The sequence below is a fragment of the Aythya ferina genome (assembly GCF_964211825.1).
Source record: "Aythya ferina genome assembly, chromosome: 6".
Taxonomy (NCBI): domain Eukaryota; kingdom Metazoa; phylum Chordata; class Aves; order Anseriformes; family Anatidae; genus Aythya; species Aythya ferina.
In genome coordinates this window covers 7026199-7042842 of record NC_140303.1, presented here as the reverse complement: position 1 = coordinate 7042842, position 16644 = coordinate 7026199, and the positions used below count along the sequence as shown (strand labels likewise).

General features: G+C 36.5%; 1 protein-coding gene across 6 annotated transcripts in view; it reads left to right on the top strand.

Annotated features, from left to right (window-relative positions):
• Window positions 1–16644, top strand: part of GULP1 (GULP PTB domain containing engulfment adaptor 1) — a 154148-nt gene that overhangs the window by 71420 nt on the left and 66084 nt on the right. For all 6 annotated transcript variants that reach the window (XM_084523613.1, XM_084523614.1, XM_084523610.1 and 3 more), the window contains exon 2: window positions 7082–7172. In XM_084523613.1, coding sequence (XP_084379739.1) covers window positions 7145–7172 — 28 coding nt within the window. In that variant the 5' untranslated portion in view covers window positions 7082–7144. The remainder of the gene's footprint in view (window positions 1–7081; window positions 7173–16644) is intronic.

Genomic DNA, 16644 nt, shown 5'->3' with positions numbered 1-16644 from the left:
GCACAATTCTGTGTTTTAGTTGCAATGCAAGTTTGAGTCTAAACTTGCTGACCTGTCAAGATTTTAAAAAATTACACATATTTCGAAGTCCCAACTGCGTTAAAAGATACAGAACACTCTTAGTAAGGAAAATGGAAGAAATTTAAGCCTTGCTAGCTTGGAAATTCCATTATGGAAGAATATATATCTTGGTAATTCTCATCACTTCTGCTAAATCGCTCTAGGATGGATCACTTATCCAAAATCCTGAAATAAGATCCATAGTAACCATAACAGTGTGCAAAATCTGGATGTTTCTCCTTAACGCACATTGTAATGAACTACCTAAACATACCTACTGTATGAGGCGGGGATAAGGAGATTAATTTGTCATAAATATGATTTGGGTTTCTGTGCTTTTCTGTCAGTTTCATATCTGTGCTGTTTAACTTTGTATCACATTCTTGTCAGAATGCTGAGACTCCACAGAATGTGATTGGAAGGTGTAAAATAGATAAGCTTTATCATGTTACATTTATTTTGCTTAAAAAACAATATAATCTACTTCTCGAGGTACTCGCTCTGAGACTGATTTAGTAAGAGTGACAAAATAGATATTGCCAACTGCTTCTCAATTTTGAAAACTGTCACAATCATGTAATAAAGCTTTACCCATCTGTATAAACACAACTTAATGCTGTCCTTGAGGCTAAGCAATTAATGATTCTGAGTGCATTACCATTAATGAGAAATCTAGTGACTTCCGTATTAAGGATCCATGTTCAGTATTGCAAATTTTTAAAGTCTTTGTGAAGTGAGTGACAGATTTCTTTTTAAACACGCTTTTGCAAGTCGTAATTTCAGAAGTATATAATTTATTAATAAATTGTGTATGAGAAAATGAATTATTAGAAGCTTGCGAGGCAGTGACTTTTTTCAATGTGACTTTTAGCACTAGGAGGAGGTGATCATGGGAACTAGACTGTAAAAGATAAGAAAGCAAATGTACATGCTATATATTACACAGTGGTCTGTAGGCCTAAAATTTCCACACGTTTCTTCCTCTCCTTGCAGGGGAGGTTAAACAAAGGTCTGCAGATGAGAGAATTTGTAAAAATACGGATTTGAAATCCCACGGGTAAATAGGTTTAAATAATGTTGTTGTCTTTGCCTTTTTATGACATGGTTATAACAGTTTTTAGGATGTACTTCTCATTTCCGTAAGTGAATAATTTCTGTTATTGATCATATTGATCTTGCATGCTTAAAACAAACAAAATATAATTAAAAAAAAAAAAAGTGAATTTAAAGACTTACAAACCCATCTGTCACGTCATAGTTCAGAGCTATTGGGGAAAGGGTGATTAGCAACGTGGTAGGATAGAAATAATAAATTGTGGCAAGCCTCGTGAGCTTCTAGTGAAAGGACTGTAGCAGAGAAAGCATCTAGTATGCACTGTGAGGTCTGTGCAACAGCAAAAAAAAAAAAAAAAAAAAAAAAGCTGTTTTATCCATTTGGAGATTACCTTAAGATACCTAATGAGTCTTTCTGTGTCTGCCTTTCCTTTCAGTGGCATTTATTACAATATAATTGTGAACATGTGATCAATGCAATAAATATAGCCTTAAAAATTGTAGATGGTTAACGTGAATTTGATGTTGTTTGAAAAAAAAATATATATATAAAAATCTGCTAGTAATGAAACAAACAGCTTCTCTAGACTGCGTGTGCAGCAATCAGCTCTTTCAGGGATGATGCCTACATAGGAGTGACCATGTTCAGTATCAGGACACTATAATTTCTCTAAACTGTACATATCCATCCACGCCAGGACTGAGTCTAAAGTTTTGGAGGCTTACTCGTGCTTCAAGTCAAAAACCTTGACGGTCTCATATCCCTTCCACCAGAACTGTTTGAAGAGCTGTTGTATGTTCTTCCATGCATGGTGGACAGCAGCACTGAATGCACTCCACGGCTTCTAAAAACAAAACACTGGCAAAGCTCTGCAAGCTCTCCATCCATTTTGTGTCTGAAGGTGGTGGAAAAGACCAAAATCTTGTTCAGATCCTCTATAGATGATCAGTTGCCTGGTGGGATATCAAACACTGACCCCTTTGTATTCAAGTGAGCAAGATGTTTGCCATCTGTTTCTTTCGGATGTAGAAGGAAGTGACTGTGTTCTTTGTGAGGGAACATGGAGGAAGCTGCTTCGCTGGCTCTAAGCATCTGACATCTGTAAGTTCTCATACAGCAGAAAAAAATATGCTGACACGACTGAAATATTTCACCATGTTTCTCTAGACACTGGAGCTGGTGGATTTGAGGGAAAAGGAAGCTCCCTAGCAGCCCGTTAGGATTGTACTCTCATAAGGAACAAAACAAGAGTATCGATTTTTCTTGCAGAATGTAGGAAGTTTGGGAAGGAGGGAATATTCCTGGTTTTAAAATTACATCTTTCATTTGTAGCGTGTCAACTTCAGTTTGTTCCATGAGTTATGTAATCCACTAGTAAAACTTCAGCCTAATGATAAAAATTACTTGATTACAAATGCATTTGCTAAAAATGTAATATTTTGTAAATTAATTATCTTGTTTAATGCTTTAAAATCTAGATCTACTTTGTGGAAAAAAAGATTTTGTATTTCTGTGTTTTTTTCTTAATAATATTGTGCAATTTGCAGCTGGTCTGAGGATTTATCAGTGTTTGCACTGAAACTTGAACAAGTTTCCTTCAGAGTGCTACACTAAGTACTTTAATAGTGGGATTTATTTCTTGTTGCTGTGAAACAAAACTTAATGCTGATCTTGCCTGAGTAGTTTTTGCTACCAGCTGTCTTGGTGATATCCACCTGTCACCTGTTAGTCATCTGTATTTTCTTTTTGAAAAGCCTTTCCTATTGAAAAGAGGAGGTTATTTTTAGGAAATGGGGGTGGAATGGTCAGGGTGGTAAAAAGCCTGAACTTCTCAGAAATTGGTGTGAAATGCATGGGTTTCACATATGTTTTCTGGTTCCTAGCCTCTTGGTGTCGCTATTCATAGCAAAACACTGTCCTCGGACTTTCTGTGAACACTCCTCTAGCCCCAGCAGACGTGCTGTATGTGCAATGCTTTACCTGTGCTCTGAAAGATTTCTTGCTGTGCAGGAAAAAAAGGATCGTCACAATGGTACCAGGCCTATATTGGCTGAGAGATTTAAAAATGGTGCGTGCGTGGTTCTTGCACTGCCCTGCTGGTTTCAGGAGCTCAGAGTGAACAGGAAGCTTGAGGAGCATTTTTAGCCTTCAGATTCAGGCGTTACTATTCTTGCCTGTCACACAAGGAGGGTGAGACCCTAAAAGAGTGTTCTCGTTCCCTGCTGTTTTGCTACTTGCCACACCATGTCTGCCTATTTTCCATCATTATGCCACATGTCATACTGGGATATTTGAACGGTGTTGTGGTCTAACTGAGCACAAGAATTTTCTGGCTGTTACGTTCGAAGCTTTCTCATCTTACCTTCAGAAATAACTTCATAAGCCTATGGTTCATTGGGAGTCAATGAATCAGACATTCCTGTGCGCTGCAGCCCTTTCAAAAAAAAGGATTTAAAGCATTTTGTGCTTCATTCTTTAAGAAATATTATCCAATATGTTTGAAAGGGCTGGGGTCTGAGAAAAGAATCCAAATCCTCAGTTTGTCCTAAGCTAAATTTGGCTAAATTTGCAATCTGTGTGTGTTTGAGAGGGAAGGGGCAGGTTTGACTTATTTTTATTTTTAAAGGAGGCAGGTGGGTACAAGTTGGGGGTATTCAGCAAGGTCTTACTAAAACAAAAAAATAAAAAAAAATGTAATGAAAAATAACTATACAATAAACTGGTTCAGCCCAGATAGTCGTTATAATGTGTATCATTTGAAGGCTGAGAGGTGGGGGGAACCCAAATAAATCCCAAGAAATGCCCAGTTATTGTGTGGGAATGACACAAGTTACATGGGTAGTTTTTTCAGCCCTTTCCTAAGTAGCCTCTCTCTTGGCTTGTCTGAGACAGGTCTAAGTTTAGAAAACACAGCAAAGCACACAGCATTTCAGAAGGAGCCCACAGGCATGTGCTGATGTCTGTGTGGAAGCCTCGGTGCGGTTGCAGCAGCCAGGGCGGATCAGTTTTCTGTTCAGTGCTGGAAGTCTGCCACTGCCTCCCTTTGTTCTGCTTCCTTTGCTGCACAAAGCTTAGAGGACAGCAACCGCCATTATCATTGGTGATAAAAACTAATTACGGAGGTGATGATTTCAGCTTCAAACCTCACCACCTTTGCACCCACCAGACTGCATACCTGCAAACACCTCAGTCACCAAATCCACTTCCTTGCAACCCTTGCCATTTTGCAGTTTCTTCCTCCCTGTGAAAAGCTCCTCACTATGAAAAGTAAGGGTTTAATGCCAGCGAAGACAAAGGGAAAAGGAGATGAAGGCATTCATTTTCCTCTGTCACTGTTTTGGTTTGCTGTGGCAGCTTTAAAACTCAACTTGCCATGCCACATGATCGCTGTTCAGACTGACAACACGTCCGTGATGCCCAGAATGTTTGGCTGTTATTTATATTTTTATTAGTGTTAGCTTAATGAAAATATTTTCTCAGCCTTTTCTCTCTCCTTTCTGTCTCTCTCTCATTTCTTTCTGCCCCCATATAGATAACCTGAAGTAACCTGAAATTTCCCTAATTTGTAGCTCTTCATATTTTGCTAATTAATCATTTTGTGCAATCACGTGCAAGTTTGTTTTTCCAAGAAGGGTTTGGTTTCTGGACAAAGCTGAAGAAAACTCCTCGTAGTAAGGTGGAGAAACATTCTTTACATAGGTGTGTCTTCCTATGTGATGAGTAATGAAGTATTTTGGTCCACGTGCCCATTCCCTGGTGCCTCTGATTGCTACAGCTGTTTTACCCTTTCTTAAACAAAAGGTCTCACAGGAAGGACTCCACCATCTGCAGAGGGTCCCACCATCATGGGATTTTCTGACCTGTGTTACTTTTGGCTTCCTTGTAAGCTCTTAGCAGAGTGCTTTGCAACTCAGTTTCTTCCAGCAGCTTTGTGCATTGCACATTGTGAGAAGCAAAATGATGCTGTACCAGAAAAACTGTCTAATCAGAGAGCAGCTTGCTTGGTCTTACTAGTTTCATTTGTCTGTTGGAATATTGTGAGTAAAGGTGTCACAGATACACCTAACTATAACTGTTCTCTTCTGATAAAAAACTTGCCGATGCTGTTTACAACAGTCGGATGTCACCCTCTTGCCCCTTAATAGTGTTCATAGTTCCAATTTGTATTAAACAAAGTACTTTAAAGGTGTTCTCTAGAACCATGGGCCAGCCAACAGCCTGGCTGTGTGCATACATACGTGCCTACTCAGATGTGTACAGCTACAGCTTGAAAACCAGAAATTTGTATGGTCTTAACTTCATCACTTGTTGATTCATTTAAAACCAAATCTTTGTCATTTTCACTTGATCATGTTGGATGATGTTGATGGCAGCCCTTGAATTCCTACTTGGTGGCCTTCCCTGCAAGGAGAACTCATCATGCCTGGGAAGCTTTGGGTGAAACTCTCACAGGTTACTGGAGCTGCCAGTTTTGTTCCCCAAGAACAACAATGTCGATTGACATCCAGATAGCTTCTTGGCATTACTTCCAAATAACTAGATGGGAACTACACTTTCTTATTTAACCCTATTCTCCCTTCTTAAGTGCTGAGTAAAATTTGTAAAACAAAAACTAACTGCTAAATGTTCTCCCAAAAGCAAATGTTGCTTTGTTCATTCCTTCATTCCTACAGTACTGCATGGAAAAGAAGTCCTACCAAAACCACAGATATTAGAAAATAAAATGCAGAGTTTTTGTAGCAGTAATTGCCCACATGTCCTAATGTGAAAAATGTGAGCTACCTACGTATTGGGAAATCAGGATAGAATTGCTTTAATTAGTATTGGATGTGATGATTTGAAAGATAAGGCAAACACCGTAAAAAGTGTTTGAGTTGCATCAGGTATCTTAAATAAATAATAATAAAAAAAATCTGTCATCATTGTCTTGCTGCTAGTCTTTGAAATGCCGGTGTAACTTTGTCTTCATTCAAAGCAGTACTAATGTTCTAGCTTACTTCAGAGAGAATCTGATACCAAGTGCTTTGATTTATTTTTTTCTCTTTCTTTGACCGATTCCTTTATAGCAGGACAGAGTAAGGGCAGAGGTGCAGCTTTTGACTGGATGATCCGAGCAGAATGGAAAGAAGTGGAAAGAATATCTTTGTAGTTGAAAAAGAAAAATCAATATTACAAAATGGGATGGTTTGGAATATTGATTTATTCTTTTTTGACTGGAAAATATTGGTCAAGAATAAAATTCTACTAATGTGTTATGACTAATCTAAGGGTTTATCAGTGCTTTTTATGTGAAGGAAATATGTAATTTACTGCAAATTCTGTTATGCCCCAAACACGTGTAGCTGATATTTACACTTGACTTTTCCAAATTTGATCTGATCAACATACCTGTAAGGACACAGCCTGAGGCAATCAGAGCAAGGAAGTAGTTACACTGATAGAAGGCAGCTTTTTAGCATTGAATCCCTAGGTGAAGAGGAGACTTTATGTTGTGATCTTTTTGAACATCAAACTCACATGAAGATGAAAGCATAGCTTGAAATAATCTGACAGCGGAAATGACACACAATGGGGCAGTGCAAATGTGGACCAAATAATTTAGGGAGTTCTGGACTCAACAGCCATTTTAATGCTTTCTTTCCAACCTATTTGTGTGTAGTATTTGTCTTTGGGTACACATATAAGACCACCTGCTCCATCTCTGGAATGTCAGTGAGAACTGCACAAAAAGCTTTGAAATGTCTTCTTGTATTAAGTACCACACAGCATTCAAACATAAATCTTCCCCATTCTGTAGTTTATTCCTCAGCGAAGCATGTCTTTTTTTTTTTTTTTTTTTTTTTATTATTTCTCTGCATTATTTCAGAATCTTTAAAATCATTTGTATTGTCTTTAATATAAAGATAACTTGCTAACTTCAAATATAATAATGGTAATTTCTGTTTTCTTGTGTGTATCGTTCTGCAGGTTAAAGTTGGGGGGAAAACACCACCAAACCCAGAAACATAGTTGACTGGACATATTTTCAACATGAATCGTGCTTTTAGCAGGAAGAAAGGTAAGTAATTTTGTTAATGTTCCATGAAAAGCATAAATATCCCGTATAAAATCTTTAGAATAAGAATTATACAAGGACGTACTTAAGAATCATTACATCTAGTAAATTAAGTAGAAAGGAGCAACCTTCTATGATGCACAGAGTAAATTGTTCTTGATGGATAAAGCACTTTTTAGATTGTAAGGCTTATATTCAATTGCATACTATATTCTTCACTGAGATGTATGCACATATGTTCATGTGTATGTTCATAGGTTTTTTAACCTGCATGCAGCAAGGGATGTGCTAGAGGGTTATAGAACTTCTAAAGAGTTAGTAATTTCTGCATTTATTTTATATGTTCCTTATGTTGTTGGAGAAGCTATTTTAGAAAAAAAAAATATTTTAATATGCTTGAAATATCTCATGCTGCAGGATGTTGCTTAGCTTTAAGCAGCTATTCTGAATTTGTAGCTTTCTGAAATGTACCCTGTCCAAAAGTGTATCAAACCACTAAATATTCCAAGTTGCTCTTCTGGTTTGCTTATTTCTGCCTGCTTATAATTAAGCATAATTTTTAGATGAAGCATAGGAGGCGCAGCTGTTTTGGTTTTCTTTCTTTATTTTAATGACAGGTTTGTTGCTATTTTCCCATTTGCTTATAAGGTAGGAAATATCATTTATTAGGGCTAATTTCCTTTTGCTTTTCATGTTTTCTTCTAAAGATCCTTAAGTTTGACACACTAAGCCAGAGCCTCTGCTTCAATAATAAAGTAAACTCCACCGGAGCGAGTGTAAACGTTATGTTTATGTAAGAATTCCTGCTATGGTATCAGTATCAAAGCTTGAAAGAAAAGGAGTCTGTCACGCATTATACCAGCATGAAATGATAGTATCACTGCATCCTTCCATGTCTAGTACGTTTATTTGCTACATTGTGATGAACTGAGATAAGTAGTTCAGAATACCAGAAAATGTAGCTAGATCACAGAGAAGATAAACATATTCACAAAGGCTGCAAAAAACAATTAAGGATAATCTGATACCCCAGAAGCAAGACAGATGCACAGGAAATAAATTAAAATCCATAAACCATGCTCTTAAGTATTTACTTATTTTCTTGTGTAGATATTTGTAACATCACAATCAAGAATCTGTGTCTACCAGCTGCCTAATAGCACTGCCTGGCCTGTTCCAAATAATTTGAGAGACTGTTCCAATATCTGCATTCAAGATCAGAAACAGTGCATTACATGGCCATCTTATTGAACAACAGGTGTATCCTGTCCACAGCAGTCCTTTTTAGAGCCCAGACCCCCATTTTCATTATTCCCACTACTTCATGTTGCAACTGAGCAAAATTCCTAGCAGAATTTTATACTATGTATTTGAAGTCTAGGGCAAGTACTCAGTGTAAATTTATTTTTGAATGCCATGATGAGGGAATGAAACGTCAACTTCCAACGACTACAGGTGTGCTGAAGGCTGTGTCCTTAAAAATGGCCGTTACAGCCACTGACCATCTGAATCCCTGAGACTTAGCACAGAAAGGAAATTTTAACCTGCGTATTTTGTTCATATTTTAGTTGTAGTTATCTCTTATTGGCTGACGGTCATTTTAGTTGAAGACTTAATTGATGTGACAAAGTCTTGAATATGAATAAAATCAAGCTTTTCATCCTTCACTCTAATAATGATAATGAAAAATATAAGAAAATAGGAAGTTTTAAAAAAAATCAGCTTTTTTCAGGGAGTACTTACACGAGCAATCAAAAATAAATTGAATTTTATTTTTACAGTCCACGTTATATTATCTATTCTAATCAGTTAACCTTAAGCTTAGATATAAGGGTAACAAACTTTGTGAAATAACATTGACTGAAAAAAGTTAATTTCTGTTATAAATAAAACAACAAAAAACACCTTGGCACCTGTTTAAAGTAAAACAGCTTTTCTGTTGACCTTAGTTTAAGTTAGTTGGACTACTGACTACATATATTAAGGAGAAAATTCTCTGTTTTAGAAATGTTATCTGACTTAAGATCTGTACAAAAATATATACTCTATTTTCTATTCCTTGATCCAATGAGTGCAGTATACTCTAAGAAGTGCTTATGGATTATCTTTTTTAAGGATCTTTCTTTTTTCTATTAAAAACAAATAATCAAACAACAACAAACTGTTCAAGAGCAATGTTCAATATGTTCATGTGGCTTTGTTAATATGACCAAGCTTGTGAAAATATTTTTGAATCTATCCACAGTGTCAGGAGCTTGCTTTTGGATGTGATCCAGTTTTCATTCAGTGTTTCTGATGATCTACTAATTTTTCCTTTAAAATCAGGTGTGGTAGCATAATGGCTTTGAAATGTTGTAGCATGGGAAGTGTTAGAACAGAGTCTGTCAAATCTTTAAATACTTTTGTATCTTGATGATTTCAGTCTCTCTTTTAAGTAGTTTAGGGATTTGAATGTAATTCTTTTGTAAAAGGCCTTTGTAAATGCAGTGTTGTCATGCTTTTTTTTTCATTAGTGTGTTGTTATCTAAACTGGATTATCTATTTGTTCTTAAATTATGTGGTAGTGTGTGAGCATAATGTGTATATGCAAAGAGAAAGTATTAGCTGTACTGTTTTGTTGCTGTAGAGGGTTGTGTGTGCTTCATTTTGGTTCTTTGTTGTCTTTCTTTTGTTTGCTTGTTCTGTTCTTGTTCCGTGGTCTTCCATTCAAAGCCATTAGTGTAAGACCTGGTGCTTATAAGAAACGAGAATGAGCTAGTCTTTGTTGGCTTTTGTCCCATCAGAAATGAGAAAGGAAACTACTGTTTCTTCTAGATAGAGACGTTTCTAAGTATGAAATAGCTGTAATCCAAACCTTCTGGGAGTAAGAGAGTGAAACTTTGAATGTCTCAAAATAGTCCTAAAAAGTTGCTAGCTATATTCACTTTGGGCTAAATTTAGCCCTGAATTACAATGTGTGAAATGCAGCGAACTTTACTGAGGTTGTGGAGGGCGTAAATTACAGCTGAATTTAGTTCATTCTTCATTTTACCCCAATGGTCCTGCTTCATCCTAGAGTAAATGTCAGCCTTAGTTTACATATGGCACAAAGTTCAATGCCAAAGCTGCTGTTAAAACTGCTGGGAATCTGAAATTTCTGATGTATGTGTTTTTTCTTTTTTCCTTTTTTTTTTTTTTTTTTTTTTCTTCCATATGATAGCAGTTCATAAGGTTGGTAATTGCTGCTGGATTATCAGCTCGTGAGATGTAGATGGCATTCATAATATAAAATTGAATATATTGAGTTAATAGCCTATCATAAATCATAAGTTCCAGTGATACCATTACAGTGCAATGGCTTTTTATGAGCCTCATCTATGAAAATGTAGACAGATGCATTTAATCATCAGGGTTCGATATATGAAAAAAATGTGATCTAAGGTTAAAGGATGCTCTCTTCCAGGAGTGGACTGGCTACAATGTGATCTTTATTTCTATTGTAGACTTGTGCTACATTCCAGAGATGACAGATGCTTTGGTTTATCTTTATCTTTGCTTTCTGAATATACAGACAACAGTTCCTTTTTAGCTCATTAACTGCCCGTGGATTTGTTTGTGTTTTAAGTATTTTTGTGTTATGATACTCTTCTCATTAGGCTACTAAGGTTTCCTTTGAAGTATGTCAACAAAAGGAGAGTTGCAGGTTTACTGCCTCAGTTTGGAAAGGACCAAATCCTCATCCATTGGTGGGAGAAGGAAGTGCTTTTTTCCTGCAGCCTGTGTGTATGCATGTGCTTGTATGCAAGCATTTATTTATTTATTTATGCACTTTCCCCAGGGATCTAAAAAAAATGTTCCTCACCATGAAACTAAAGCAAATAATAGCATCTCTGGGTTGTGAAAGCAAAGGGAACAGGTCTAGCTGGCATGAATTATTTAGGAAAGAAATGGTTATAGTATGTTTTTAGAGGATGCACAGCTGCAAATGAGGAATACTCGCTGCAAACTCTCTGTAGGATTCATTTTATGTCTGCACAGATAAACCTAATTTTTCTTCTGAAACTTCATGGAGTTATTCTGTCCCTCTTTGGCCCTCTATAATGTCTTGTTCCTTTTGGTGATAAGAGTTTGGCAGCACCTCCATAAGGCCTAAATCGTAAGATATTCTTAGGTATGAGTGAATTTCTTTTCCCCAGCTGTTAACATGAGAACAGGGGGACAGGATTGTAATTTCCTGGTGCCTGCTCTGCCTGCACTATCTTCAGAAGAGTATTCCAGAAATAATAAGCATTGTACCTGCTTAAAGAATATCTAGGCAGTTCACAGGATAGATCTGTGAATGTTTACAATTATATTTACCATTATAAGTATTTTCTTTTTCCTCTTGCAAAACCGAAGGGGCTCCTTTCAGACATACACGCTCCTTAACTATAAATCACTAACTACTGACTCTAAAACAGGAACAGCACTGGAGGAGTCTTAAGCTTTTTGGTTTCCATCCTATTAAAATGTTTGCAGCCTCATTTACAGAATGTTATTTGTTTTGTACAGCAGTTAGAGAAGAGAAGAGTACCTTTCAAGGTCTACAAGCTAATAAATTCTTGGTGTAGTTATTAGTGTATCATGTAGAGTTGTTGCTCAAGGTACTATATAGGTTGTTACCTTAGGGAAGTTACTCTAAATATGCTTCATGAGTTGCACAGGTACCCTGCTATTTAACTGGATGAATGTCTAATTAAAGACAAGATGTATTATTCTGTGTGAGTGTATAAAGTTCAAGACTTAAGTTTTACAGCTCCAGTGTGACAGCTTTGAAAATCTGTCAGTGAAAGGTCAGCCAATGCTTTTCTCAGAGACCAACCAGTTTATAACTCAAACTCCTCAGCTTAGTGCATTTAATCTTCTGCATTTTTTTTTTGTTTCATTAAAATGGAATGTCATTCTTCCAGTGAAATAAATTTGGAATCGTGATGACTACTACTATTTGTAGGACTTCATCTTATAAAAATGTTGAAAAATTACAAGCAATATCCAAGATATGCCATTTAGGATGATTTTATTTTGTGAAATAATGTCCTTTAGATGCATAAAACAACAGTGCTTTTATAGATAAATGAGAGGAAGCTACACATTTACATGTTGTAGTTGTTTTGAATGTTTATTGTCACTTTCCTTTCTGCTCTTTCCAGTTTACTGACATTTAAATAAATATAATTTCAAATGAAAACACATTATTACAGTATTTTAATCTTTATGAATAAAAAAATATAGTAATTCTAAAATTTCCCAGTTGTGTTCCTTTCCCTTCCAAACTGACACAAATAAAGTTATTGAAGTTAAAAATGGTTTATAAAATTGCCTTTTATTTTTTATCAAGCTTAATTGATATTTTTCCACATTCGTGTAGTGTTAAAATGAAAGGTTTAACTCAACTCTGACTCCAAAAGCAAAAGTTGGAGTTCTCGTATTGATTTGTGTGTACTTCTTAGTGAAAACTTATGAAAACTGTTGTCACTTGAAATAATTATACTATTCCAGTAATCTCACTTTGAACTCCAATTCAAATCTCATAGCAAAGACTAAAGTATTTTAGTGTAGCTCATTTGGTGGCAAGACAGAAGAGGTACAGGCTAAAGAACTGGTTTTTTCCTTTATTTTTTTTTTCCTAGTAATTTAGGAAACTGAACTTGCTAAAAGTTCAGGATTTGCTAATCACTGACTAGTTTCACTGATATATTGACCTGTCTTTTCTCTCACGTCAAAAGTGTCCTAGCTACTAGTATCCATGTCTTTAAAATATATAGTATACAGTGTGTAGGTTGTGTAGTGAGTGTTACTATTTGAGGAAATGCAAATCCTATATTTTTTTTGGAGGGGTATTCTGTAACTGTGACAACCCAGCTTAGCTATGGTATCATTTTGCTATCTTAGTAATCAGCTATTTAAAACCATTCAAAAGGTCCTGAATATTGCAGTAGAAGGACATAGAAAGGCTAAACGTTCTGCAAAACTCATTCTGTTCTAAGAAGATAGGCTTCGGTGTCTTGGCAAAGAATAAATGTCTCCAAAGAAAGCTTTGTTTGCCATAAAGAAAAAGATACAACAAAAGTAATTATTTTAGCATTATGTATGTTGACTGGCATTTGCTTATACATATTTCAGGGAGAATTTGGCAATGATTAAGCAATTGAAATAGCTTCAATAAATTACTGTAATTGAATATATAGATGGTACCCAGTCATTTCTCTCCAAGGTGGCTGAGGTGAATACTCTAGCTGAATTACAGGTTAGGGGTAGGTTTCTGTTAATAATTTTTAAATACTGTGTTGAGGTCAAAACTCTGGTAACAACCATCAAGTCTCATGGCTCAGTGTATCGGTTGTCTGTAGCAGTCAAGAAGAGTGATTTTACCTTACATGTTGATGGACTAGCAAAAGGGCAACTTGGGAAAACTTGGCTGTCTGTTGCACTGCAGGATAAAGGAAATGACTCATCAGGGTGACAGTTCTTGTATATCCCATTGTGAAGGTTTTCTTTATTGATATAAACATAGATAACCTAGGAAAAACGAAGGATACATACAAACACACAAGTAAGCTGCTTCTTCCTTGAATTAGTAATGCATAGATGCAACACTAATCTTGTAGGATTGTCTCTTCTTCAGCAGATTGCTGGTAGACTGATTCTCCTGTGAGGTCTTTCTTACATAGCAAAATGTATAAAGCAGGAAGGCAGTTCCAAGATTTCTTCTCTTCTGTTGGTTAGGAAAGCATCCACTGATGTCAAGGAGTCAGTAAAGAAGATAAGCTTTAATTTTTACCTTCTATGTATGACTGTATTGTCACTAAAGCATTAAAAAAAAAGTTCAGATTTTCTCTGTTCATTGTATTAAATGGAATGGCCACTTGCGCTCGTGTTTTGATAAATGCTTTGGAAGCAAAGTTAGACAGAGCCACATGTAGGATCCAAAAAAAAAAAAAAAGTGGGGGCTTTTGGGAGGCTTAACTGAACTTGCACTACTAAGCATTGTTTTGCCATTTAGAAAAGCTAGTTCAAAGTTCAACTATGCCTCTACAAAATCGATTCTATACTATCTGGGCACTAAGTAGCACAAGAAGGAATTTATCTCAAAGGGAGAACAATTTCTTGGCATGGTTACTGCTTTCCTTTTTGTTAGATAAATGGTCAGCTGTGCTGTTATCTAACCTAATGTCATCCTCCACTATGTGCAGCACAGTTGATCTTGGTACTTTATGAAGTCCCTGATTCTATTGACTTCAGTGGGTGATTTGTCTGCACGTTTCTCTTCTGTTCTCTGATGCCACCAAGGCCTCTTAAGCGGCTCACACTGGTGCATCCTTGTTCCGGATGGTGTGATGAGCAAGTACTCAATATAAAATGCAGATTGTGGAGGAATCTGTCCTTTATAGAAAGAGGCTGGTATGAGTTAGGGAAGACTAGAAAAGAGTGAATTGTTATTGCAGTTCTGTCTGTCAAACCATTTGCAAATATCAGTTTTATGTGGTTTTCCCCATGGTCTTAGCTGGCCGGCATGTGCTGGTAGAGAGGAAAACCTGAGAGGCTCTCACCCTATTCAAATCCTCTTCAAAACATGATTGGATGCTGTCCTACTGTTACAGGGCATCTCTAAATGTCTGTGCTGCACAGCAAGCATGCAGAGTGTGAGGAGGGCTTGCATATAGGTTACAGGATCACTGGCTTTCTTTAAGCAAGACTTACTCTGTGCAGTTGAATTGTGAACAGTCAACCTTCTTCCCTTCTTTATGCCAACATAGTGGTACTGTGTTTGTCAAAACCACCACAAACTCAGGGTTTTGCCTCCTAGCATCTCTCATGCTTCATTCCTGTTAAATTCTGTTTATGCTTTCATGGGCTGCAGGTGTCTGAAAGTCATAACTCTCAAAAGAAAAAGAACACAAAACAAAACTGGGCACTTATGTCAACTTCAATGTAAACGTTAAGGCAGCCTAGGTTAATAGCTTCAGACACAGTCTGGAGTGGTTGTAGTTTTCACCAGGTGAAATAACAGTAGTTTTCACTTTCTACTACTGAGTTATGTTAGATGACAGTTTTTGTTTTATCTAGGCCCTTTCTTTAGGACTTTGTTTTTTTATCTATTAAATGTCTAGAACTATTGCTTCTATATAAATAATAAAATAATAATATGAGCTATGTTTTTCATTGCATTTCATTGTAGGGTTTCATATTTTGTTTGTTGCTTCACAATGAATAGCTACTAAATCATGATAACCTATTTTTTGTAGGTTATTGTAGAAGTAGATTTTATTGTAGATTGTAGAAGTGAGGGATCATGCTAATAGCAAGCTACACTTACATCAAATGTTTAAAGGAATACCTTTTTTACAGGTTTTATTTTTTTTCCCAATATTCCGATTGATTGGATACCCAGTTTCGAAATTTGATATTTCTCATCTGCTATGAAATCAAATTAAGGATAAGCAGTATTTCAAACAGCTGATGAAAGATAGGCATAAGACCAAAATAGGGGCCAGTTGAACTAGATGATCCTGGAGGTCTTTTCCAACCTTAATGATTCTATGAGTCCATAGAAATCAAAGGTTACAATTCAGAGGGAAATGCTGGTAACAAACATTTCTGTAACATCTGCATGACGTTTTCTGTATCTTTGCTATCAATGTGAATTTTGTCTCACATTGACTCCATTCAGTGTGAAGAGTTCTTTCAAATACGCAAGTAGCCCATAACTATTGCATGCTTCTAGGAAATAGGCTTCCAACATCTGTGGAAAACTTACTGCCTGTGTCACACTGTGCGGATCTGCGTGTGGGTGTTGGAAATGCTGCTTGCCAGCTCGCTGTTTTAATCAGTGGCATGAGATTCATAAAATCCAGGCATCTTTTTTGGTATGTGGCAAAGTTACTGATTTCCTCTTCCTTTTGACCTGAGAAAACCCAGTCATTTTTCCTTGTCTTCCCCGAATTAAGGATGCCAGCAGCAATGGAAACACTTTCCTAGCAGTGTTATTCCTTGTTCCAGTTCCTAGAGCTGTTGTATCATTAGTTATCATGTGTCAATACACATGTGGCTGACTTCACAGAAATATTTCAGGTAAAGCTTTTTGCCCAACGGTAATATTGGAAACATTACCAGCATTTCTGGCTTGGTTCCTGGACTAAATAATGTTATTTTTTAGCTTTGAATTTGTCCTTCATGGGATGGGAAGAAAGTATGTGACATTTTTCAAAGAGTACTTAGTTTTTCTGGTACCCAGGTAGTCATTGTAGGCTTCAGAAACTTCAGCCCTATTGCCTGCTTGTGCTAGTGCTAGGCACTGAAATGAGTGGGGGATTGGTTTTGTTGCTGTTATTTTTAAGAGATTCAATGTTTTATTTTGGAGCATTTTTTACAAGGTTTTCCTTTACAAATTTATAAATATGCTAGTATCTTGCTGAAGCGAGTAAAGAGCTGATGTGTAAGGAATGGGTAAATAAAA